Source organism: Harpia harpyja, chromosome 10 (genome assembly GCF_026419915.1).
Source record: "Harpia harpyja isolate bHarHar1 chromosome 10, bHarHar1 primary haplotype, whole genome shotgun sequence".
NCBI lineage: Eukaryota > Metazoa > Chordata > Aves > Accipitriformes > Accipitridae > Harpia > Harpia harpyja.
The window spans coordinates 7,753,416-7,778,056 of NC_068949.1; the positions used below are offsets into that span (position 1 = coordinate 7,753,416).

The following is a 24,641-nucleotide window of genomic DNA, read 5'->3' on the forward strand; positions in this document are numbered from 1 at the left end:
GCATGGGCACTCATCTGAGTCCTTTCATGGTGAACATAAAAGAAGGAAAAAAAATTAGGTTTTGTGCTACTACCTTATTCTCTCTGAGCTTTTTTTTATTTTTTTTTTATTTTTTTTTCCCCTTGCTCATCTCTTGGCCCTGCAGACTCCCTGGCAAGCTTCCTGTCACAGTTCTGTTTGAAGGATTTATTTTTTTAGATTTATTAATACTTGTGATAACGTTTGCAAGTTGGGGTTTGGGTTCTTTTTTTTGGCATGCCTGATGGTGTATTCTGCTGTATTGAAGCACTTGAAGTCTATTAATACCACAACCAATAACTATGAGTTCTCTTCCCTAATGGGGAAAAGTAAATAAATTACTGGATATTTTAGCCTAGAACTGACAGGATCTCCTTGTTTGTTTTTTAATCACTTGCTTCTACCAGAGCTTGTGAACCCTTTTATGTTCTTCATTTGGAAGTGGCTGGTTTTTGAAGGCCATCTATTTATTCTAAGTAACCTTCCCTGCACTGCTGCGTAACTGTGCTGACCTGCCTTGCCCTTTCTCAAGCTTGTCTCAATAAGAACCCCATGTGCTTTTTCTTTGCCTCCAACAGAGTGTCCTTAAGCAGTCATGGGCGCTGCAAACATTTCACTGTCTCAGTAATCTGTTTTCCCTTTCTTTTAATGAGCTTCCATCTTTTTATGAAGCTTTCCTTTCAGGCCGAGAACAACAGTGATAGGGGGGTTTTTTGGTCTTTTGCAAGGATGTTGGATCTAGTATGTAATGGTGGCTGTCGCAGACCCTATTTTGTAACGTTTGCCCCCTCTGCAGAACTGTGAGGAGGCACTATCTCCTCTGCTTAAGTCAGGAGCCACCTTTTATCTGTACGTGACTGTGTCCTCTCTCTCAAAGGGCTGAGCAAAGCCTCATCTGTTCTCTGAACCTCCTTGTCAGGTCGGTGGTGGGTATCGTATCGTTGTGGTCTGCGGGTCTCTGGCAATAACTTCTAACTGTGATATGCAGAACAGTTTGGGGGCAGGACTGGGGCCCCGTCTCAGTGAGGTGGGCTCCAGGGAGCTGCCTTGCTCCCCATGAGCCCCGACAGCTTTGGGGCTGAGCAGCACCATGTCAGCGGGACCTGGGGGGTGGTGTGAGCACCTGTTTGTGTCTTTTACATTTTAATGTGCTCAGGAAAGAAAGAAATATCCCTATGTAATAATCATAGTTATTACTGCTATTGATCAAAGCATGTTTTGACTACAAATTTTTAAAATCATTATTTTTCATAAAAAGTATACGTACACCTTCTGAAATGACGCTATACGTGCTTTTACAAATTTGTTAACATACTTAATGGCTGCTTCTTTGTGCAGTTATGTTTTCATAGTTCTAATTTAAGTTTAAATGAAAAAGATACTTGCATTATCTATGTATCATTAAAACAATATGAAAGTACCTTTAGCTTTGCTTCAAGGCACATCGGCCTATTTAGCTCAAAACAGCTTTAAATTATCCCTAAACATTTCACTGGATTGCAACTGATCTTGTTGCATGATATTTTCTAGTTTCTGAGCAGCCCATTTCAGGGTGTGTACGGTACTTAGACAACTTATATGGAATAAAAATTTAAATGGATTTCACATTTCATTCTTGGTTTCCTAATACTTCTTCATTTTCTTATACAACTTGCTTCTGTTAAATTGATTGCTTTGGCTCTGAGGAGTCAGTGTAATGGTGGCAGTGTGGGATAAAATATCTATTGTACAAGTAGCATCCGTTTAATTTCAAATGCAGTTTTCCTAAATGCTGCTCTCGAGCTTCTCCTTAAATTGGAAAGTAAAGCACGTGTCCTTGCTATCTGAGTTATATATCCAACAATTATTATTTTAGTCTAGTTTTGGTAGTTGGGTACAGCTGACAGCTCATTATTGACAAGGCTAGATCCATCGCTGTTACTCTAGCATAGACTTGGATCTTTCAGCTTGGCCTGCAATGTTGTAATGGTGAGTTTAAAGCCTAGCCAGCCTTAGCAAATGAGACTGTTGTTGTGGGGATGTTTTTAACTATGATGTAGATCGGTCTGAGAGTGCTTCAACTGATCTGTAAATTTTAAAATAGCATTTTAGTCTTGGACAGTTTTATGCATAATCTTATCTCTCAGCATGTAACTTTTATGCAGTCCTAAGGCATTTTAAAAATTCAAACATATGTCAAATATATCTTCTTCTCTCTGTCTTTATGCCTATTTTGAGCTCGTCTTCCTCATTACACTTTTAAGAGTTTAATTTTTTAAAGAGTCAAAAGAGGAAACAGGCGTGTGACAAAGGACCTTGCCTGCTCATTGGGAACTGTGGAAAAAGCCATGAGCAGAGAGGCAAAATGAGGAGGTACCAGTCCCGTGTTGGTAGGCAGATGCTCTGCACTCAAAGCCGAGAGCTGTGTAACCATGTGTGGCTGCAAGCCCTGGCTCATGAGCCTGGACAAGCCTCATCGGACCTCAGTAACCTTTAAGAAATGACTTCTGGGTGGACAAACAGTGGGCAAGAATAGCTTGTGTTATTGCAGATGACCATGTGGCTACGTATCCGAAATTACCGGAGAGGCTATTCACTCTCCTTTCTTGCAAACTGCCTTGCATTCATTCCTGTCCTGGTCTCTTCCTCCTGGCTCACCTCTTTTCCCTCTATGTTTATTGACAGGTATCGCTAAAGCTCTTGCAGATTTCTTCCAAATCTCAGCAGGAGGATTTCTAAGGGCTGTGCCAAAACCTGGCCGAGTGTGGACTTGTCTCATTCTTATTCCTACACTAACTTTCAAGTTCCCTCTTGCAGAACATGGACCGTTAGAGGTTTCCAAAGCAGAGGCTGCCAGGATTAGTCGTATGTGGAAAAAAGGCATCTGGTTTTTCATAGAGGTTATTAAACATTTCTGCCATGCAAGTAGAAGTTCTAAGAAGGGGATGGAAAAGACCGGTGCACATACATTCATGGAATAGCTACATTTCTAGTTGATTAAGCAGCCAAGGTTACTGAAACTGTTTGTTTAGAGTTGGGAATGGCAGCTCTGGTATTACCACTGGAGACTTTCTTGGCATAGGAAAACTTCAGAAAACATTCAAAGCAACAGCAAGGGCTAAGTGCTATTAGTAGATACAGGAATGCTATTAAGTTGGTAGGTAAAGAAATGGGCATACAAATACTGAACAAGATGAAAGCCTGCAAATGCTTTTCTGGTTTTCTGCTTCTGTGTTTGGCATGTGAGATCATTCCACTTCTGAATGGTGGTATGAATTATTGCAACATCCATCCAAACTTCTCAAATGTACCTATCCTTGAAATGTCTGTACCTTGGCTTGAATTTCTTTTGCAGTATGTATTCATGTATCACAGCCACTCTAGCTCCTAATGATTCTCAAATTCAATTTGTTTTTATTTCCTTTTTTAAAGCATTTGCTGTATTTCACTGCTATGATGATATCTGAAATGTCTGATTCAAGGGACTATTTATAGAAGCATAGTCAAGCATTTGCTTGAACATTTGTGAGCTTCCTTTCCTTGAAGATACTATTATAGTATAAAATGTATCTAAAAGAAAGGAGATTGCTGTGGAAATATGTATGTTGCCTACTTAATTTTGATTTCAAAAGGGACATGTGCTGTAACTATTCTTAAATATGAGTACTTTTTCTCCTACAATTTCAGTAAATATCCTTTTCAGTGGGATGTTTTTCTGTTAAATCTAAAGATCTACCTACTGGCTTTCTAATTTTTCTGTTTCAAATCTGTCTGATTTTTCATTTCAGGCACACGTGAATCCCATCAGTGTCACTCCACCCATACAAGCCATAGATCAGGACCGAAACATCCAGCCTCCTTCTGATCGACCGGGCATCCTCTATTCCATCCTAGTTGGTTGGTGTCTGCTACTCTTGCTATCACTCATAATCAGTCACTTTATTATGACCAGCCAGAAAAAGATTGACTGGGAGAGTGGAAACCTAATAAAAATTTATACTGTGGTTAGTGGGATGTTTGAAATCGTTGTTCTACCTATTTATGTTTAATTTCAATTTAGAAGCTTATTTCAGATGGTTGCATTGTTATTATTTATTCAGATTAGATTCAGAATTGTCTGGTTTAGCAAATGGAGCAACACGGCAAGGAAAAGGAGAGAGACTTGTCTGTGCTCATAGCTATGCTGCAATGCATTTTTTTCATTCACAGGTGCAAAGGCACCGTAAAAGATGTTAAAGAAAGGCAATTAGAGCAGGTTTCATTCCAAAACTCTTCTGGCACAGAGCAACTTAAAGGGTTTTACTGCATCCACCCTTAGTTTTGCTGCCTGCGAGCTTGCATGCTTTCTCTTGTAATTCAATGTTTGTTTAGTTGACTATGCTGTTTTCTGGCCAGAGAGGAATGCAGTTCTAGAAAGAGTTCAGAGAATAGCCACTTTGCTCGGGCATGTCTTGTATTCTGCTGCATATTACTTTTTCCTGCTACTTTCCCATGTTTGGCATTTGTTTCCAATTGCTTAGCTTGTGTGATTTGATGATGGAAAGGCCTAAGGCAGTGGTTTGCAGTTGCAGTCTTCTACCTGTCCTGCTCTTCCCAAAGTACAGAGACTGATGTTGTAGTAATTTCTGTGCCTTGTGACTAGTGTGGCAATTGAAAGTTGTGTGTTTTGTGGAATCACATCTTTTTCATACTTGCTGTGTTAAACTGCAGCTACATGGATTTGTCACCCATGGAGAGGTGGAAGTAAAGATTTTAATGAGCATATTGCATAGTTTTGCTTGTCATTGACAAAAAAAAAAGAGGATGCTTTTCTATGTTATAGTTTTGTTGTGAAAGGGGAAAAATGTTAGGTTTGATGGTTTGATATGTCTGTCATTTTAAGAGCTATCTTAAGAGGGTACAAATGAATCACTACCTTAGAGGTACCATTGTACTGAATGTGCAAGTCCTGAGCTCCACGTGCAAAATAAAGAAGCCTGAACCCACTCAGTGCCAACAGACTGGTGTTGAGGCATTTCCAGGGCTCTGCTCCCAGGGGGCTCTACTCCCAGGTCTATGGCAAGGGACGTGGCCGTGGCAGATCAGCCTCGGCATGGCAGACTTCAGCGTCCTCTAAGAAATGAAATCAGGTTTTGTTTGGATAGTCATGAAGCAAGCTAGATTCCTTCAGGCTGTAACTGGATCCAAATCTGGCAGACTAAGGGATACACTGCTGTCAACTAGTCTTCCTCCAGCAAAACTGTTCTGTGAAGACATTTGTAAATACTTGTAGTGTAAATATACTACCTGGTTTTATGTTTGAAAATTGACTTGGTTTATTTGTAAATTCTGCTATTGACAGTTATGCCCTAGTGCAACATCTAGTCAACTTTTTTCAAAGCTCCTTGCATAACTTGCAAAGTTCTTCAGGTGTGAACTTATTAAAAATTGCATTTCACTAACTTGTGATATTTTTAATGTTTGAATGACTCTTTTGACCTAGAAGAAATAATTCAGAAAGATGTATTATAGCGATTTGGTTTGGGTTTGGGGATTTTTCAATGGAAAGGCTATCTTTTTTTTTTTTTTTTTTTTTTTCTTCTTTTTGCCATGGTCTTCAAAGGGATTTCTTTTTAGATTTTAAGTCTGGCTGCATCTTTGCCAGTATATAGTGCTATTTATATTTTAGCCTTTACCTCAAAAAATATTAGTTTCACAGGTAAATAGGCCTTGCAGGTACTTCTCCTTATGTGGATTTTTCCCTTGTTCTTTGTATCTTTGGATAGGTCTTTTTTTAAACACTGGAAGGTCTGAACTATGCCCATAGAATGAGAGAACAAGCTACTTACTGAATATGGGAGTGATTTTGAATTTTGATTTGACTGAGTTCTAATTTGGTGGTTCTTTTACCCTGCTTTCCTCCTCTCACTGCACACCTGTACGAGTCAAGTCCTGGCGGATGCTTTGGGCACTATGGATGTTATATATGAAACCTGCGCATCTTTCTCAGTGTCTTTAGGATCTACTGTAAAGACACGTTTCTTTTAACGAAGCTCAGCATCACTGCAGCGATAACTCACTTCTACTTGATCTGGCTTACTAACCTCATCCTTAAGTGCCCGTAAAGATCTCTGCCTGTCATGCTTTCAAGCTAACTAGCCTTTCAAGAGTTCAGGTAAATGCCTCAGTGCTGCTTTCACCAAATCTAGTGATCTTTCCCATGAGGAGGGTACGAGTGAACCTCATCAGTTCCAACAACAGGTTCCCCTGCAGTTCATTGAAAAGGAGTTAAACTCACTGAATGAGGTGATGATAAATGCTTGTGGAAGTCTTGTTATACATTCACGTGAGCATAGCACTGCTGAAGACAAAAGTAACTTGAGGGTAAGGCACTTGAAAAATAAAGAAATAGCCCAAGTTTGTTACTAGCCCGTTATTTTCTGCTTTCTTTATCATTCTGACCTCTGAGTGCAGTCCTCTCAAAGGATATATCAAGATGTGTGAATATACTTGTTCAAGTAGTTATGGACTGGTACTGATAAAACAATAGAAGATAAGGTCTTAAATATTCTTGACGGTCATCTTAAGATTAGAGAACTACTTACAGCATAGTACTACTGGGATTGTCTTCTATTTAAAGTACTGGCTAAAGTACATTATGAAAGAACTACCTACCAAAGTACAGTGAAGTACTTCAGAGAAGACGCTTGAACTGGGGCCATACTGTAATATTTCATTTCTTATACAATGCCCGGTATCTTTACATTTGGAAACGTGATGTTTGGAAATTTTTTTTAAAGCACTAATTTCTCCAATCCTTGACTTTCAGGAATGTTAATATATTTGGGTCATTGCAATAGAACCACAGTGTCTGGTGTACGCAAGTGTGTAAGCAGGCCCTCTCCCTTTCCATGTAGCGTGTGTGCAATAAAAAGGGGTTAGAAGCCAGCTCACCTTCTCTCATCGGCAATCTTACCCCATTTTTTCCTTAGTGCTGACTGCATCACAGCCCTGTGCTACTCTTGTATTTACTGTTCAGCCCTGTTTAAAGGCTTCCCCTTAGCTATTTTTACTAGTAGTTTTAAGGGTTTCTTTTCTCTGGGGCTGGTCCTTGGGAAAAGTTAGTTTTTCCTTTATATCATTCTTCTGGTTTTGACCTTGGAACTGTCTCTGATTTCTGCTGTTGATTTTGGACAATCAAGTGTTCTATTTGTTTGCTATTTAAATGAAGAGCCAAAAAACCACAACAACATTTTTGGGGGTTTCTCTCCCGTGCTGTGAGCTCCCTGATGCATTTGCCTGGCAGGCAACATGGCCCACAAAAGCCTTCCTCTTGCTTCAAGAAAAGCAAACCTAAGAGTGCTCTTTACCTTGTGTTCTTCACCTGTAGAAAGATCATTATAGTAGAAGAGATCATGTTCCCTCCTGGGCTGTCAGCTCGCTGCTTCTCTTGCCTGGGCCAAAAGAGTGTAACCAGAGGTCTGTTGAGCACTCAAAGCTCATTTTTGGTGTGGATGGTGCAATCTCATCTACGGAAAAGAAAGCATGTGCCACCCTTCATGTGCTGTCCTCCTTTCCCAAGGGTCCTTACGGACCCACTGGTGCATGCTGGCCCACCTCCTTTTGATACCCTAGACCTCTCCAAACACACAGACCAGCTTAATTTCTGGGGGAAGGAGCCTCAGAGCTCATCCATAGAACTTTCAGACCTCTGCTTTTCCTGGCTTAATCTTCTTGCAGGTTGGACTTGTGAGAGACTGGCAGTGTTGGGGTGGCGTGAACAGTTCTCCAGCCAGTAGTGCTTATCTGTAACATGCAGGCAACACATTTTGAAGACACATAGTTACAGTTGCAGTAGGAAACTCCTCCTTTCTGGAAGCAGATCAGGCAACTTTGTGGACTGAGGGTTGCTCTGCTCTGTCAAAACACAAATATTTTTGTGTGTGCAGAAGCAGATTTCTCTGTTCCTGGAAAACTTTACATTCAGATTTTAAGGTATCCTGGACCCTTCTTGTGGTAGGCAGCAGCTGAGCAGGCGTCATCACTTAGGATTCAGGCAATCCAGCTCTGTTATACTCTAATTTTTTACTTTCCCGATTGTTCTCCTTGCTGTCTTTTCCTCTTTTACCTGTTTGGTTTTTTGGGGTGTGTCCCCCCCCGGATTCTTTTCTGGCATCCTTACATACTATTAGCTTCATCTTCCCTGCTGTAGGTGGCTTTGTGCCTCTTACAGCTGTCTCTATCCTCCCCTATTTATTTGTTCTCCTTCAGGGATCCTCTTGTTTTCTACTTTCTCAGTGCTTTTGCATTTAGTCCTTAATCTCTTGTTTTTTCTTAACTGCAGCGTCAGCCCTTGTGATATGCAGCCTCCTAAGACTACAGCAATCTGTTATCTGCCAAAAGCTTGGAGCACCTGCTGGATGCCTAGTGGTCTTAAAAAATTGGATCAATTAATTAAGAGTTGAAATTAAAAGGTGGGGCAGGGGGACACAGGACTTGGAGCTAGAAACTCTGCATTTATATAGGTGGTGTAATAGGAAAAAAATAATCCATAGTGGTTCTTCCTATTACTACTCTCTGGGTCTGTGGCATACATGTATACAGAGATAGTCAAAGAGTATGTACAGTGTGTGTATATATACACACACTATATATCTCTCTCTCTCTAGCAAATGGTTGTCGTTTGATGAGTTGCAAATCAAATTATTGCACATGAGTTCGGACAGTAATCTATCTCCTGGGATAGCTACTGGCTTTCTAAAAGCAGTTTCTAATCATTCCCCTTGAAAGGTGAGCAAATAATACCATCATTTATCAGGAAAGTGGTCTTTTTTTGTGTTGAATCTTATGCCCTGTTAGACTGGATTGAGGATTTGGCACAGCAATATTTGTCCCGCTCTCATGGCTGCTTTAAGATACCGTAACTCATGGGCTCAGAGGACTTACTGGGGCGTTAATACCACCAGCGAGGAGTGCTTTCTGCCTCTCAGCTGCTACACAGGACTATTCCTAGACCTAAAATGACTCGAGATCTTAGACTTGTAATCAGTATTTTGGTTTCTTCGGATACTTTTAGTAATACTGATAAGCTGTGAGATGCCAGAGTTCATGCTGTTTCTAAACGCTTTGGCTTTCTGAGCCCCTACTCTGTTCAGATTTGTGCTCTTACATCTCCCCAGCTGAGAGTCAGCCTGGCTCAGAGAAAGTCAGACAGTTAAACCAAAACAAACTAGGATGAGACACAGAGACTGGAGAAGGTGGATACAGCTTTCTGCCATGCAATTGAGGAGAGAATGTCCCTTTGTCTTTAAAAAAAGATACAGCCTCTGTTCCCTGATAGGAGAGAGACTTGCTGAACAGTATCCCATATGCTTATTGTTTCTTCCTGCCCTGGCAATTAATGCTCCACCATTGCTGCTTTTTTGTATACTTTCTTTGAGAATCCTGTGGCTCAAAACTACGGTAGCTTAATTCTTACCTCCTCTGTGTCAGGCTATGCTGCTAGAGCCTTTTGGCTTGAGCACAGTACCATGGGAATGGTTTTGGGCTGCAGCTGCCTTGCTGGCTAGCCTAGGGGCCAGGCACAGCAAGGTCATGGCTGTCTCCATCCTTTGCATAGCCCTTGCTGTATCTCCATGAGTTTGCAAATCTGTTCAGGCTGTGACTGCTTCTGTTTTAACTGGGTTGGAGAGTAACCTGGAAACTCACAGCCATGAAGATGCTACTTACTGCTGACAATAAATGGAAGCTGTTAGATGAGGTTTCGTCTGGTGATTCCTCCCTGATGAGAAACTTCTTTTCTTAGAAGGATTTCTAAAATAACGTATCTGTTGTTATTACTTATGTATATGTTATTAATAATGCATTAAAGAGCTTGCCCATAGGTGCAACAGAGGGCTACAAGAGCTAAGGTATTTAAGATGTGCATTTTAAATTGCAAATGTCAGGGCATCATCTGTGAGCAATAACATGGCTATCTTAAACTTAGTGGTAACATCTTTGTCACATCACCTCATTGTGGATTTTCTTTGTTTAAGTGTGGCACTCAAAAAATGGTTCATAGTGTGCTTTGTGACTAATGTCAACGTATGTCCAGCAATACCTCAGGGGAAGCATACTTCAGAGCTGGAGAGAGAAAATCTCAGTGGTGTGTGTTTAGCAAGTTGAGTTACAGGAATGCGGTGGATAGAAGTGGAAGATGAATTGCAGTGAAAGCTCATCTCTCTGTATGTCCGCTTATCTGATTAGATTTATACATAACTCCTGGAAGCTGAGAAGTAGCTCCCATTGTTATCAAGTACTTAGGGATTCCCAGTTGAGAAGAATCTTCGTGGTTAGGGAGAGCAAGGAAATAATGATAATATTAAACGCATAATGTTAGTAGTATCCTTAAGCTCCGTGTACACACGATGCAATATTTTATCCTTATAATAGCAGGATTAGTTTTTGTTCATTTGATGACTAAAGAGTAAAATAAATATATTGTTTAATTACATCTTTCAGAAACAGCATTTGTTCAAACCTCAATGTCTTTTTTTTTTTTTTTTTTTTTTTACAGGTACTCCTGAGGATTATCCACAGTATTTCCATATGAATCTTACAACAGCTGTACTGACACTCCTAAAGCCAATAAATAGGGATTTACACCAGAAGTTTGACTTGGTTATTAAGGTAATTTTGACTGAATTCATATTCCCATATGCTTTTGAAAATTGCATAGTAACAAAAAGCTCTAGAGAAAATGTGGGGTGGGCTTGCTTGTCTTCCCTGCATTTTTCTTTTTTATTTTTTAGCCTGTCAGGCATCATTTAGCACTGTCACAGGGAAGAAGGGTCTGAAGTATTTTTTAAAAGGGAATGAATCGTGGTAGAGTTCTAACATTTCACGTTATATTGATATTGTATAAACAAACTAAGTACCACTTGTACATTTGTTTTTTACCAACTCAGTTGTCCTGAGAATGCATTTGTTTTATATTTCATGTTTTCTCCGGTTCACAACTCATGCTAGAGAATCATATAGATTCAAAGAATTGTCTGAGTACTGAATATTGTGAGCAAGGAGAACAAAAAATCATCTCCACATCTTGTAGCACTTTTTGCATAGGGTTTTTTTGGTTGGTTGGGTTTTTTTTTGTTTTTTTTCAGGGATGATTAAAAAAAAGGAAGCTCACTCCAGAGCGCTGCTACTGAATAAAAAAAAAGCTTCTGAAACATAGCTGGTGCTGATCACATTCAGCTGCTATTGCTGGGAAAAGGCATAAACCACTTCTGTGGGGTTGGTCTTTTCAAATCCTACCATTGATAAGGGGAGTTGGCTTCCTTCCTCTTTTGTACATACTGCTTTGTCCTTAATTTTACAATCTGACTTGGTAACAGTCTGCAGTTTTTCTTAACTGAGCCAAGTGATCAAAGCACATATCAGTTAGTTGTGAAGAATGTGTCTTTTACAGAAAATCTCTAAATGTATCTTCATCTGGTTACCGAGTCCCAGTTTTACAAGTATAGAATATTTTCAGTAATTGTTCCTTTCTTTGCCAATTTGAGGATTAAGAGAAAAGAATAGGAGGTGGGATATCAATGTTTAATTGCTAAACTTGTTAAATGTAGTAAGCTATTAATTTTACTTTCAGCAAAATTGTACAAAACCGTAAGGTTTGCTGCAGGTGAAATTTGTGTCAATGGACTGCAAAAGTCAGTTCAGTAAAGACGACGGTCTCAAATGAGAATAGAGCAGAGTTATATTTGGTTCTTTTGGAGACAGTCTGGAGTTGTCCCTAAAGCCGTTGTCTAATGACACAGAAAATTGTATAGGTTTTGCTGTATGTATTGGTAAAAAGAGGAGACAATAAAAGAGAAAGGAATCATAGTAGTCTATTTTAAAGTAGTAGGTAACTTGTGTATTTATCAGTGTATTTCATGCAGAATGAAGAGTGGGCTTTCCAAACTGCAGCGTGTTTTAACGCAGGGATGTCATAAAGTTCCTGCTGTTTGTATTTAGAAATAGATTAAATAATGCTAACAAGGGTTGTACTCGTATGGTAAGAATTATTTATTTACCTCTGTTACCCCCCCCTAATTTTTGGGGGGTATTAATGGTGGCACTGGCAGCAGGCAGTCCTCTTGGCAAGAGCAGTTCCTTCTGTACTGGCCTATGAACCTCTTCGAAATCATGTGCCATAGTTTTGCTAGCTGGCAGCCTCGATGCTTTTGTGCTGTCATGCAGTCAGACCAAAATGCTTGCTATTCCTCCGGGAAAATCTGAGTAGCATTTTGTTCTTTTTTTCTTTCAGAGCAGAAGCAAATCTCAATCTTTCAAACATTTGGGAGTGGGGGGAGCAATGACATGCATTTCTGCTCTCGAAATAAGGAGGGATGAAGGAACATATACAAATATGGTGTGACAGAGTGACCTGGGTCCCCAGCTGTGTCTGTGCATGGCCATGCAAAAGCTGACTGAAGCTAGTGCCTGTGTAACTTGTAGGAATTCTTTTTTATGCTAACTCTGAGCATTTATTAAGCACAGGAGAGTTAGGGACAGATTTGCAGGCTCCCTCTGTACATATCAGAGAGGGCAGCAATTTCTCTGGGAAGATGGTAAGAAATTTATTAATATACAGGTCCTTCCTGTACCTTCTGAGGAATATAACTGTGAGTATAGTATGACAGAAGATGAAACAAAATTGCAGCTTATAAGAATTTTGAATAGCTCGGCACCTTTTTAAATACTTGTGTTAATTTCCTACCTCGGCTGATTGTGTGTGCATCAAAGTACAAAACTTGTATATGCTTAGAGTGAAATAATTTGTGATTGGATGCTTTTATAATAATCTATTTCTGAGCTTATCTCCTGTTGTGGAGTTCTGCTGTCACTAGGACAGATGAAGAAACTTAGGTGGGTTAATATCTAAATAAATATGCTAAGAAGTTACAGGTTAAAGCCCTGTAGCAATTTGTTTGGTTTCGTTGTTGTCAAAATTCAGCAGCCATATACAGTAGCATAATACGTGAGTTAAAAAAATCAATTACACTGGTCTGGTACCACCTTATGTGAGCCTAAATAGCAAGCTCTGTTGTTAATGGAAATGTTTATAGGTATTATTAGGTTCATATTGCTGTGTTATATGTGCAGCCAAGGGGATAATAAGGAAAATTATTAGTCTGTAAGAATGATAACATGCCACCTGCTAGAATAATAAAAGTTTTAATGCTGTGTTGTTCAGGGACCTTTTGAACTGGTATAATGTCTCAGGCTTGTACTGAATCAAATCTTCAGATTCTTGTGTTGCACATTCTCGAGTTTGCATTTCTTGCAGTGTTGAAATTGTTGAATCTGATTTTATTTTATCTGGAGGGGTGCAATGTGTGATGTTTCCCTTTACACAGAAAATATGCTATTTTTGCAGGACTCACTAAATTTAATCTTTAAAATATTCCCTCTGATATCAGGGGATCAATTTTTTTTCTGCCAAAATATTATGGAAAACAGTGAAATGGAAAAGGTCGTTAAGTCAATACATGAATATTAGAATGCGTGAAGTAAGGCCGACAGGAAATTGGTGCACTCATCTGTGGTATAAAAACTGCATTGCTGATAAATGTTGAATTCTCAAATAGGTAGAGAATGGAAAAAGCTAAACTTCTTAATAAGAAATGCTGGTTTTCAGCCTCCCTGCTATCTCCAGAAGATATTTGATGATAAGCAAGGAGGCAAACTAGTTGGCCCTCCTAGGGAAGCTCCTGTCACTTCCATTCCCTGCAAAGCAACAGAGGCTTTTACAAAAGAACATGTATTTTTTTTGTGTCCCATTGAAATTTCCACGTGGCAACTGCAAGGCTGTGACAATAAGCATGTGGATTTAGAGGCTTTAAACTGGAAGGGCTTTCCAGTGTTAATAATACTGTAACTAAAAATACAGTGTTGTGGGTTAACCCCAGCCAGCAACTAAGCACCACGCAGCCACTCACTCACTCCCCCCCCCCGCAGTGGGATGGGGGAGAAAATCGGGAAGAGAACTAAAACTCATGGGTTGAGATAAGAACAGTTTAATAGAACAGAAAAGAAGAAACTAATAATGATAATGATAACACTAATAAAATGACAACAGCAATAATAAAAGGATTGGAATGTACAAATGATGCGCAGTGCAATTGCTCACCACCCGCCAACTGACACCCAGCTAGTCCCTGAGCCATGAATCCCCCGCCCCCACTCCCCCCAGTTTATACACTAGATGGGACATCACATGGTATGGAATACCCCTTTGGCCAGTTTGGGTCAGCTGCCCTAGCTGTGTCCTGTGCCAACTTCTTGTGCCCCTCCAGCTTTCTCGCTGGCTGGGCATGAGAAGCTGAAAAATCCTTGACTCTAGACTAAACACTACTGAGCAACAACTGAAAACATCAGTGTTATCAACATTCTTCGCATACTGAACTCAAAACATAGCACTGTACCAGCTACTAGGAAGACAGTTAACTCTATCCCAGCTGAAACCAGGACATCCAGTCTTTGTCAGACCCAAAACATGTAGGGCTGTGAACATTATGAATCATAAGTGTTCTTTCCCTTTACGTACTTGTTGCTTCTGTTATAAAAGATTGTTCCTGAGATGCAAAACCACACCCCATAATACTAATTCCTTTTTTGAAATAAATTACTACTTTTGGAGTAACTTTTATTTATAAATATGCGTGTGCTGTTTGGAGGTTTATGTCCATAAAGGCAGAGACTTGCATGTCTCTGGCCAGCAGACAATTTGGAGAGAGAACAGTCTCTTCTGCAGCAGACGGTCCTGCTTTATAGAAGGTAGTTGCTAGAGAAATCAAACCAAAGCTACAGTGAGAGGGAGCACACTTTCAGCAACCTCAAAGGCTAAGAAATTATTACATCTTCGATCGGCAGCCTTGCTGTGAAACATCTCCTGAGATTCTCAATAAAATAATAAACCTATTAAAACTACATTTCCTTAGCATTGTTGCCACGGTAGCTATCTTCCACCTGGAGGACAACGATTTGTAACAGGAAGGCATGTAATCTGTTTAGTCCTCAACAGAGTTAACTTCACCTCTGATACCTCTTTGCTTGTAGAAGGGGATATAGCTGCTTGAAGAAAATGGCAATAGCTTTGATCACCTTTCTGGAAAAAACATGACCACTGCACTGTAGACATGAGACTAAGTTCTTTTTACTAGCTCTAAAAAGTGTCAGTGAGTCTTTTTTTTTTTTTTTTTTTTAAGCACGTATATCATGAAACAAATAGGAGAATTAATCAAATTGATGCACTTTGATCCTTTCCTATTTGAACATAGGTTCTTTATCAGTCAGACAAAATCTAACCTGACAGTTCTATTAAAATCAATTTGCAAAGTGGATGGACTACTGAAGGCTAGATGTGCTTACACAGTCAATGAAATACTAATGAATAGAAATGCTACACTACAAAGGAATTTACCACACCTGTAAGAGACCAGATTTTGATAAAATTACTTATGCTGAGTGGTAATTTAGTTCATAGGGACTTTGTGTGGCTTTCGGAGTAGGCTGAGGATGAGGAGCTACACAAGGGCTATTGTCAGTCCAGCCCAAAGAATGCATATGTGGAGATTTGGGGGAGAAATTGTCACTAGCAAGTCATAAAGAGTTTTTGCTTTATAAAATGCTTGAAAACATCATGACCTCTTAGATTATTTCAGTGTCTTGTAAAGCAAAAAGTGATCCTCCTCTAAATAAACAAATAGACGTGTTTTTTAATATGATTAGAGAAATTTTGTCAACTCTGTTAAGACCCAGGGAGGTCCTACTGAAAATATGAATGGTAATACAGAGTAAAGGAGATAGGGAAAGTGTTTTCTTAGCAACTGCTGCATAACTAGGTGATAATATATGCCAGAAGTTGGCTTTGGTTCTCCAACACATCAGTATTGCAGTGGGTTGGTATCCAGTACGTAAGGAAGAATAAAGAATTTTGTTCATTCTGGATTGCTATAAAACCTATAGGAGTTGCAACAGAAAAAAAGACTTGGAAGTATTTGGAGACTAATGAAGTATAAGCATACCTTTTCACTTTATGGTTGTATCTCTCTAGTCTATGTTATTTACCTAGAATAATCAATACCTCAAATTTTCTCCAGTGTAAAGAAAATGCATGCATGTCAGACTCAAAATCGGGATAGGAATTTTATTTCTCTTGCAAGAATTGATTTTTCCATTTTTGATGGTGCTGGGATACTTGTATTAATGACTAAAAATACTTTGAATATTATAACACGAGGTAGAAAAATAGAGGAGTGTTTTGTTAATCTCATGTGGACACCTGTGTACTGGGGAAATTAAATTTATAGTGTAGTTTAGAGTAGGTTTTCATACAACCTGTATGGTTAATTTGTAAACCACTGACTGTTGTATTTGATTGTATTTGTGCCATTGGGAAATTGGGAAGGATTCATGTAAATTGACATCTCAATAAAAACTCCAATTAGATTTCAAAAAAAAAAAAAAAAAAGGCAGGGGGAATGAGTTTCCCAGCTTCAAATAACATTTGTAGCCAGACTTTTTAATAAGACTTTTCCTTGGATCTGAGAGTTTTACAGCTCTTGGGGAATAGGCTCTTACAAAAAGAATTGGTTTGTGTCACAGTTGCTTGGGTTTTTTGGTGCCTTCCCAACAGTGTTAGTAACAGAAGTGTACTTCAACATTGTGCCGCAGCTGTGCAGAACCTTTTGAAGAATATCCTTACAGAGTGTTTTCCTTATCTTATGTACCTGTCTCAAAAATCTGTTATCCCCAGGTGGTATTTCAGTCAGACCAGCATTAACCTCGTGACAGATAATACCATAGAAACAATTCTGTAGTGGGATTGAGTTTCCTTGTTGTTTAGGTGGTAACAGAAGGTCAATGCCACATGTCAGAGTTGAACAGACTGTTTCAAATTCCAGTGTTACAAGAAAATTAGTTTGGGGTCCCATTCTGCAAGCAGTTGTGTTGAACTTTCCAGCAGTAATATCTACTCTGTTTACTCTTCAGGCTTGAATCTTTGCATGGAGTGTGATTTCCCATTTTTAGAAGGCTTTCCCCTGCTGAATTGGCTGTGGCATTTATAAAGGCTGTGACTAGGCACAGGAGGTTTGAGTCAGTCAGTTGTACTTGCTTTGAGCATGCATGTAGAAACTGAGCCTGAGTATCAGCCAGACCAAATTCCACGTTAATGAAGGAAGATTGTTTGTGAAGCTTGGCTACAAATGTAAGGTAACATCCACTGGTGCATGCATTTGATTACATGAATACTGTTGTGTTACTGGCATGGCATGAATTTGTGTGCCTGTTCTCCTGCCCATCCCAAGAAACCGCCTGTGAGCTGAAAAGGCCACTTTTCCTTTCTGGTGGAGGTGGTTTGGATCAGAGAGATGCTCCCAGTGTGTATATCAGTGTTCCAGTATAGTTAAGCCCTTTGCAATGTGTACGATTTACCCTGATATGGATCTCAGTAGTGATGTGCTCCTACTACTCGTGCTGGAGGTTAATTGGTTTCTCTGTTCTGTTGGGAACTTCATTGATCTCTCCTGTCCATTGCTCTCAAGGCTGTTGAAAACTTACTGCATTATGTGAAAAGAAGGCATAGCTTCAGCAACAGTCTGAGGATCAAACTGTGGACAAATATGCACTTTGCAGGCAGAAAGTAAAGTGTATATATGCCATGTTTTGTATGATCTGTTCATTGAACAAAGACTGTTTTCTGTTCAGAGTGGAAGTACAGGGAGATTCGGTGAGGATGCTTTGCCAGCCACTAGCAGGTGCAGAGGGCAAGGCTAAATGATCAGTTTTAGAAAGCAGATAGGTTATCGAGTGCAACACTAGGCTGGGGCCCTTTTTAAGAAACTTGGGAATGATCTCAATGGTTAAAATACTGAAATAAAAAAGCTGCTTATGATCCTGAGCTATTACAGAATCATAAAATTGCCAAGATTGGCGGCATCTCTGGAGATTGTCCAGTCCAACCCCCTTGCTCAGGTTGGGGGTGGGGAGGGTGTTGAGTATCTCCAAGGCTGGAAACTCCACAGCCTCTCTGGGCAACCTGGTCTGGTGTTTGACTGCTCTCAGATTAAAAGAGTTTCTTCTTACGTTTAAATGCAGTAACTTGTATTTTGGGGTTTTTTTGCCCCGAACTGGTCCCAGTACTCCAGATGTGCCTCACCAGTGCTAAGTAGCACTCAACCCACTGGCAGCACTTTTCCTAATGCAACATGGGTTTGCTGCAAGGGCATTTTGCTCAATTCATCCACCAGGACCCCCATGTCCTGCTCTGCAAAGCTGCTTTCAAGTTGGTTGGCCCCTAACGTCTACTGGTGCCTGAGGTTCTCTCTTCCCAGGTGCAGGACTTGACGTTTTCCTTTTTTTGAACTTCATGAGACTCCCATCTGTGTATTTCTGCATCCTGTCAAGGTCTCTCTGAATGGCAGCACACCCATCTGGCAAATCAGCCCCTTCTCCCAGTTCTGTATCACCTGCAGACTTGCTAAGGGTGCACTTGGTCCCATCAACCGTGTCATTAATAAAGATATTAAACTGTGGTGGCACCGCTATCGACCCCTGGATACACCTCTGTTAACTGGCCTCCAAGCTGGTCTTTGTGCTGTGAGATCGGAACACTGTGTACTCAGCAATTCAGCCAGTTTTCAATCCACCTCATTGTCCATCTATGTAGTCAATACTTCATCAGTTGGTTTATGAGATCATATAGAGACAGTGTCAAAAGCATTATTCACGTCAAGATAAATAATATCCACTGCTCTCCCCATACCCACCAAGCCATTCTTCTAATTGTAGAGGCCTATCAGGGTGATCGAGCATGCGTTGCCCTGCATAAACCCACACTGACAACTCCCAACCTCCTCCTTGTCCTTCATGTGTTTGGAAATGGTTCCTAGAATTATTTGCTCATGACCATGACCTTCCCTAGCATTGGGGCGAGGTTGACTGGTCTGTAGTTCCCTGGATCTTGCTTCTTGCCTTTCTTGAAGATACAGAAGTGACATTTGTTTTCTTCTAGACCTCAGGAACCTCTCTTAATTGCCATGAACCTTACAAATGTAGTAGAGAGGGGTCTTGCAGTGACATCAGCCAGCTCCTTTAGCATGTGTGAGTGCATCCCATCAGGTCCCCTGGATTAGTGTATGACCAGTTTGTTTAAATATATCCCTAACCTGATCCTCCTCTGTCTTCCTTGCTCCAGAGTTTTCCGTGGGTCTCAGGGATGGAGATTACTGAGGGCAGGTCTTACTTGTAGAGACTGAGAAGATGATGACATTGAATATGGCAGCCTTTTTCATGTCCCCTGTCACCCTGTCCCACTCAACAGCAGGCCTACATTTTCCCTAGTCTTCCTTATGCTGCTGATGAACCTGTAGAAGCCTTTCCTGTTGCCATTCAGTTCCACGTGGACTTTGGCTTTTCTAAACCTGCACCTTAACACTAACCTGCATGCTCAGACAGTGTTTCGATAGTCCTCCTGCGTCACCTGTCCCTGGTTCCAATTCTTGCAGGCTTCCTTTCTTTGTTTGAGTTTTCTTAGGAGCTCCTTGCCTATCTATGCAGGCCAACTTTCCGTGATTTCCTGTTTGTCAGGATGGACCATTTTTGGACTTGGCAAAGGTGATTTTTGAAAGTCAACCAGTTCTCCTGCACCCTGCTTCTCTCCAAGGCCATATCCAATGGGATCTTGCCAAGCAGATCCCTGAGTTAGGCCAAAGTCTGCTCCTATGATGTGTGCATTAGTGTACAGTCAGTTCAGGGCGGGCATATGGTCATGCTGACTTCCCAGAAACTCTAATGAGGACTTTACCTATAATGCAGTCCTGTTGGCATTCCCTTATTTATGTGTGTATGAAGGTGGTCCCCCTTCAGCCCTGCTTTAATGGTTATGGGGTCCTTCTTCCTCATATCACCCTGCAGACTTTGGTGGCCAGCCTGGGTCCACCACTTCCTCACTTGGTTGTTGGTTGTCATCTCCTTGCCAGGTTCATTAGCTGGTTGGCATAGATGCTGTTGCCCCACCGCTACTACTCTGGTAGTAAGGGTGAGGACTGACTGTAGAATTGCAGAAGGACTTTGCAAGACCAAATGAGTCGGTGATAAAATTAGGCATAGCTTAAAAATAAAGTGAAACAAGTCAGAAAAGATCATTCTAGCCTTACACACAAAATGATGGGTTCTGGCTTGATTTGGGAATGAGATCTTGGCATTGTAACTGATAACTGAGTGTGAAGGTTGGCTCAGTGATCTGTGGATGTCAAAAAAAAAAAAGGCAAATTGAACATTAGAAATCATTAGGAAAAAGAGAACAGAACAGAGGAAAAAGTCACTGTGGTACTGTACAGATCTAGGCTGTATACATGTCTTGGCTACAGTGCACAACTCTGGTCTCTATCACAAAAACAACAGAGCAGAACTGAAGCAGTTTTATATAAGGTGAGGAAGGAAGAAGATATGATAGACACCTGTAAAACACAGTGTCACAATTCTGAGAGTGAAGAGGAATCAATAGTTCACTGTCTCCTGCGATGTAAGAGCTTGAAGTTATCAAATGAAACAAGCAGGTGGCAAGTTTAAAACAGACAAAATAAGTTTGTTCTTCATCTAATATAGTTTGTCTGCTTTGACAGGCAGCGATGTGGGGCTGAAAGTTGACATGGGCTCAAAGGGAGGCAGGGCTGGCCTGTGGAAGAAAAATGTATTGAAATAAAGAGAAATCCAGGGAAATCTGAGCTGCTCGCGTTTCTCTCTAGGCTTCTGTCTTTGGCTGCAGCTGCAACCATGATTTTGCACTGGACGGATTATTGGTCTGATCTAGTACAATTCTTCTTATGATGTTCTTTTATTACAAGTTTCAGAAAAACATAATGCTAGCAGGCAATGAGAAGATATGTATCAATTGAGGCTCACTAGACTGGAAACTAGACTGCTGTTAGAGAAATGGCCCAAAGTCCATGTTTTTTGAGATTTAAAAAGTACTGAATTGTCTAACTTTTTTCACCACTTCAGAAACTTCATGTTTGCAACGTTCAGTAGGTTTTTGTAATAATGTCAGCCTCCAACTCCTCTCATCCTGTTTTGATCTCTTGGGTCCGTGCGTCTGTTGACCTTTATTTGTTATCTTTATTCAGGGTAGCTCTAATTTTCCCCTCGTCCAGTGTATCTTAAAGAACATATTTTCTTGCATTTAAGAGGATTTGTGCTTATTCTTTGCTCTTCTAAATTTCACAATGGTGCAAGTAAAGATCTCAGCACGAAGAGTAATGCCCTATTTATTTAGTTTAGTCAACATGATAAAGACTTATTAGTTTGAAGTGTGTCTGGGCTGCAGCAGTTGAGAACTCAGAAAACTTCACAATGATTGCTATTGAATAGGTCTCTAGAAAGTAACCTACATGTTAAGAAGCTCATCTTTCTAAATATTGGTGTTTTCTCTCAAATTTCTCACAGTACAAAGTGGAAAATAAAATATAGCCCCCATGACAAGTATTATTTTCCAAAAATATTTTGCCCTTGTTCTGGAACTCTTTTGTTTTTGTCCCTCTCTTTTGAAATGTAACTGAAGATAGTATCCTCTGATGTTCTTACACAACAGTAGAGATGTATCAGCTATAATGGGAAACAGGGTGATTGCTCTGCCTCAAAATAGAATATGAACTGAACAAATGAGAGTGTTTTTGTACTCATGGTGACAGATTAGAAAAAGAATGGAAGAAATGTATTTTCATTAAATAGTTGCTCAGTCCACTTCCTGACAATGATGAAATCTTCAAAATCGGTAGTTCGGTTGAACTGCTGTGCATCTCCTGTAGGTATTAAGTGCAATAACTGTTTTTTAAATTGGCTTTTCAAATGTTCATCCCTTATGTGAACTCAGTATTCAATTACTTCTCTTGGCTTATCACTGTCACAAAAGCTAGTCCAAATAGTCTGGAAATTTCTGTTCTCTTTGAGGCAGCCTTTTTTTCTATCTTGTGTGTAATACAGTGATGAGAGGATGTAGAATTGAAAATCTGAGTGCAGACATGGGTTTTGTGTTTGTGAATAAGGAGAGAAAAAAAAGGGTGCAGGAAAACCGAACCCTTTTCTATATGTGAATAAAATGTTTCTTCATATCAGTCTTTCTCCAAAGTTATGACATAGAAATTGAAAATAGCAAGTTTTTCCCATGTTTAGCAGCATCTTGGCATGGTGAATGTTTTTTCTTGGCTTTAGAGCATTGTCACAGATACACATAGAAAGGCTAGTGATTGTGAGTTAAGATTGACCCTACATTGTGTGTCATCACTCACAGAGCAATGAAAATATTAAAATCCATAAATGGTAAGTTCTGTAATGTCTTTTATTTACAGAAATAGTTGTATTTCCTTTCTGCAGTAAACAGACTTTTTTTTAATTTAAGACTTAAACATCCATCACTTAAAACTTGGCATAATGACTTCATAGTTGGCATTTTCTTTAACCAAAGGGAAGAAGAAAGAGTTTCATTATTTGGAAAGGTGGGCAGCTGTAAGTATTACTGCTCATTGCACTGCAGCATCATAAGCCTTACTGATGCTGAAGTCACCCTTAATACATGAATAAGAAATGTGTGTTTTGGGTTTGGTTTTTTTTTTTTAAGCATAGTGTCTAGACACATTATGTGCCAATTTCATTTCACTGCCACATCACAAGCTTCACTGACGGTAAAGTCAAATTTCTTCTATGTTCTAAAGATACTCTGTGCTTCTTGTCCTTAAGCCAATTTTTAATCCATTTCAGTAGTTCTTTCCTTGTGCTGTACTTTCTGACCTTGTAAATTAATCCAGTGTGTGATATAGAATCCTAAAGCTTACCCTAAATCTAGATAAATTATGTCCCTAGTTTCACCTTTATCTCCCAGTTCAGTTTTGCCTTTAAAAGAAGCCACTTTGTCACACCTGACTTTCCTTCTCTGTATCTCTGCTGACTGCTCCTTTTTTTAATTACATTGGTTTAAATACTATATAATGTTTCCATCTTCTTCGCAGCTTGAAGTCAAGTTTGAGTGTCTGAAGTTCCCCAGTTCTTTCCTTGTTCTTGTATTAAATAGAAAATCAGAAGTGACCTGCCTGCAGTTCTCCAGTACTACTTCTCCTTCACTGAGCTATCAAATGTGTTTGCCAGAGGCTTTTCCTTACTTCTTTTACTGTATCTCTTGAGATGCTAGGTTATAATCAGTGGCAGGGGAAGCACAGAGGATTTTGGTGGTCTTTGGAAAGGAGGTGAGTGCAAGACTGGAAACAATTACGGCAACGGAATTTGAGATTTATGGTTCTTGCAGGGATGCTTGTGAAAAGGTAACTGGACTGAAAAAATGGTGTGACTTACAGGATGCACAAAGATGGTTGTCAACTAGGCAGTGGCTTTTTCTTTGGTATCTATGAGAGAGTGTCTATTAGCCTGCTAGGGGCTCGCTCTGTCTCATTTAGGCTGGTATTTTCTGGCGGTAAAGTTTAGTGTCATTCTTTTTACAGCATGCTTAAATGGATGCATCAAATCTAAACCCAACATTAACTTCCAATAGCAGAAGAACATGCTCATTTACCTTTCAGAAAAGCCAAAGGTCAATTTTTAGATATATTGTGAATCTTCTTCAAATAGCATTCTATTTTTTTTGTTTGCTTAACATGAACATTTAAGTATCTAGGATGCAGTGGCAATTTTTTTTTGTATATGATTGTATGAATGACGGTGCAGATATTTTGCAAGCTTTGTCTCAGTCTCAAGCTGAACAGTTGTGTGTTGGGATATAGGTATCAGTATCATTGCATTGGAGGAAATAAAAGATATAGTACTATTCCATGCAATTATTTCTAAACAAGCCATGATTTTTGAATGTTATAAAAAAATCAGTCGAGCGATAGAATAAAAATTCAAAGTTATATTTATCCATCAAAGAAATTTTTCATCTATATATTTCATGAGTGATAACAAAAGCAAGTTCAACTACGTTGTTGTGACTTAATGCATTTCACATACTGTGTCTTGCAGGGAAAGAACAATGATTTGATCACATTTTTAAAGAAAAAATATCCAGAAGCTAACCTGATTGGTATAGGTATAACAGGCTTAGGCTACAGAAGCACAAGGAGTACAATGTCTAAAATTCGTTTTGTTGAATAAAAGTATGTATTGGTTTTGTGTGGCAAGGTTTTGGTAGCGGGTGGGGTTACAGGGGTGGCTTCTGTAAGAAGCTGCTGGAAGCTTCCCCTGTGTTCGACAGAGCCCATACCAGCCGGCTCTAAGACAGACCCGCCGCCGGCCAAGGCCGAGCCAATCAGCGATAGTGGTAACGCCTCTGTGATAACATTTTTAAGAAGGAAAAAAGTTGGGACGGCGGTATTCGGCAGCCGGAGAGAGGAGTGAGAACATGTAAGAGAAACAACCCTGCGGACACCAAGGTCAGTGAAGAAGGAGGGGGAGGAGATGCTCCAGGCGCCGGAGCAGAGATTCCCCTGCAGCCCGTGGTGAAGACCATGGTGAGGCAGGCTGTCCCCCTGCAGTCCATGGAGGTCCACGGTGGAGCAGATATCCACCTGCAGCCCGTGGAGGACCCCACGCCGGAGCAGGTGGGTTCCCGAAGGAGGCTGTGACCCCGTGGGAACCCCGCGCTGGAG

General features: G+C 40.1%; 1 protein-coding gene across 8 annotated transcripts in view; it reads left to right on the top strand.

The window, feature by feature from the left end:
- Positions 1–24,641, top strand: part of PCDH15 (protocadherin related 15) — a 725,853-nt gene that overhangs the window by 486,514 nt on the left and 214,698 nt on the right. For all 8 annotated transcript variants that reach the window (XM_052799247.1, XM_052799249.1, XM_052799246.1 and 5 more), the window contains 2 exons: positions 3,786–3,894; positions 10,535–10,647. In XM_052799247.1, coding sequence (XP_052655207.1) covers positions 3,786–3,894; positions 10,535–10,647 — 222 coding nt within the window. The remainder of the gene's footprint in view (positions 1–3,785; positions 3,895–10,534; positions 10,648–24,641) is intronic.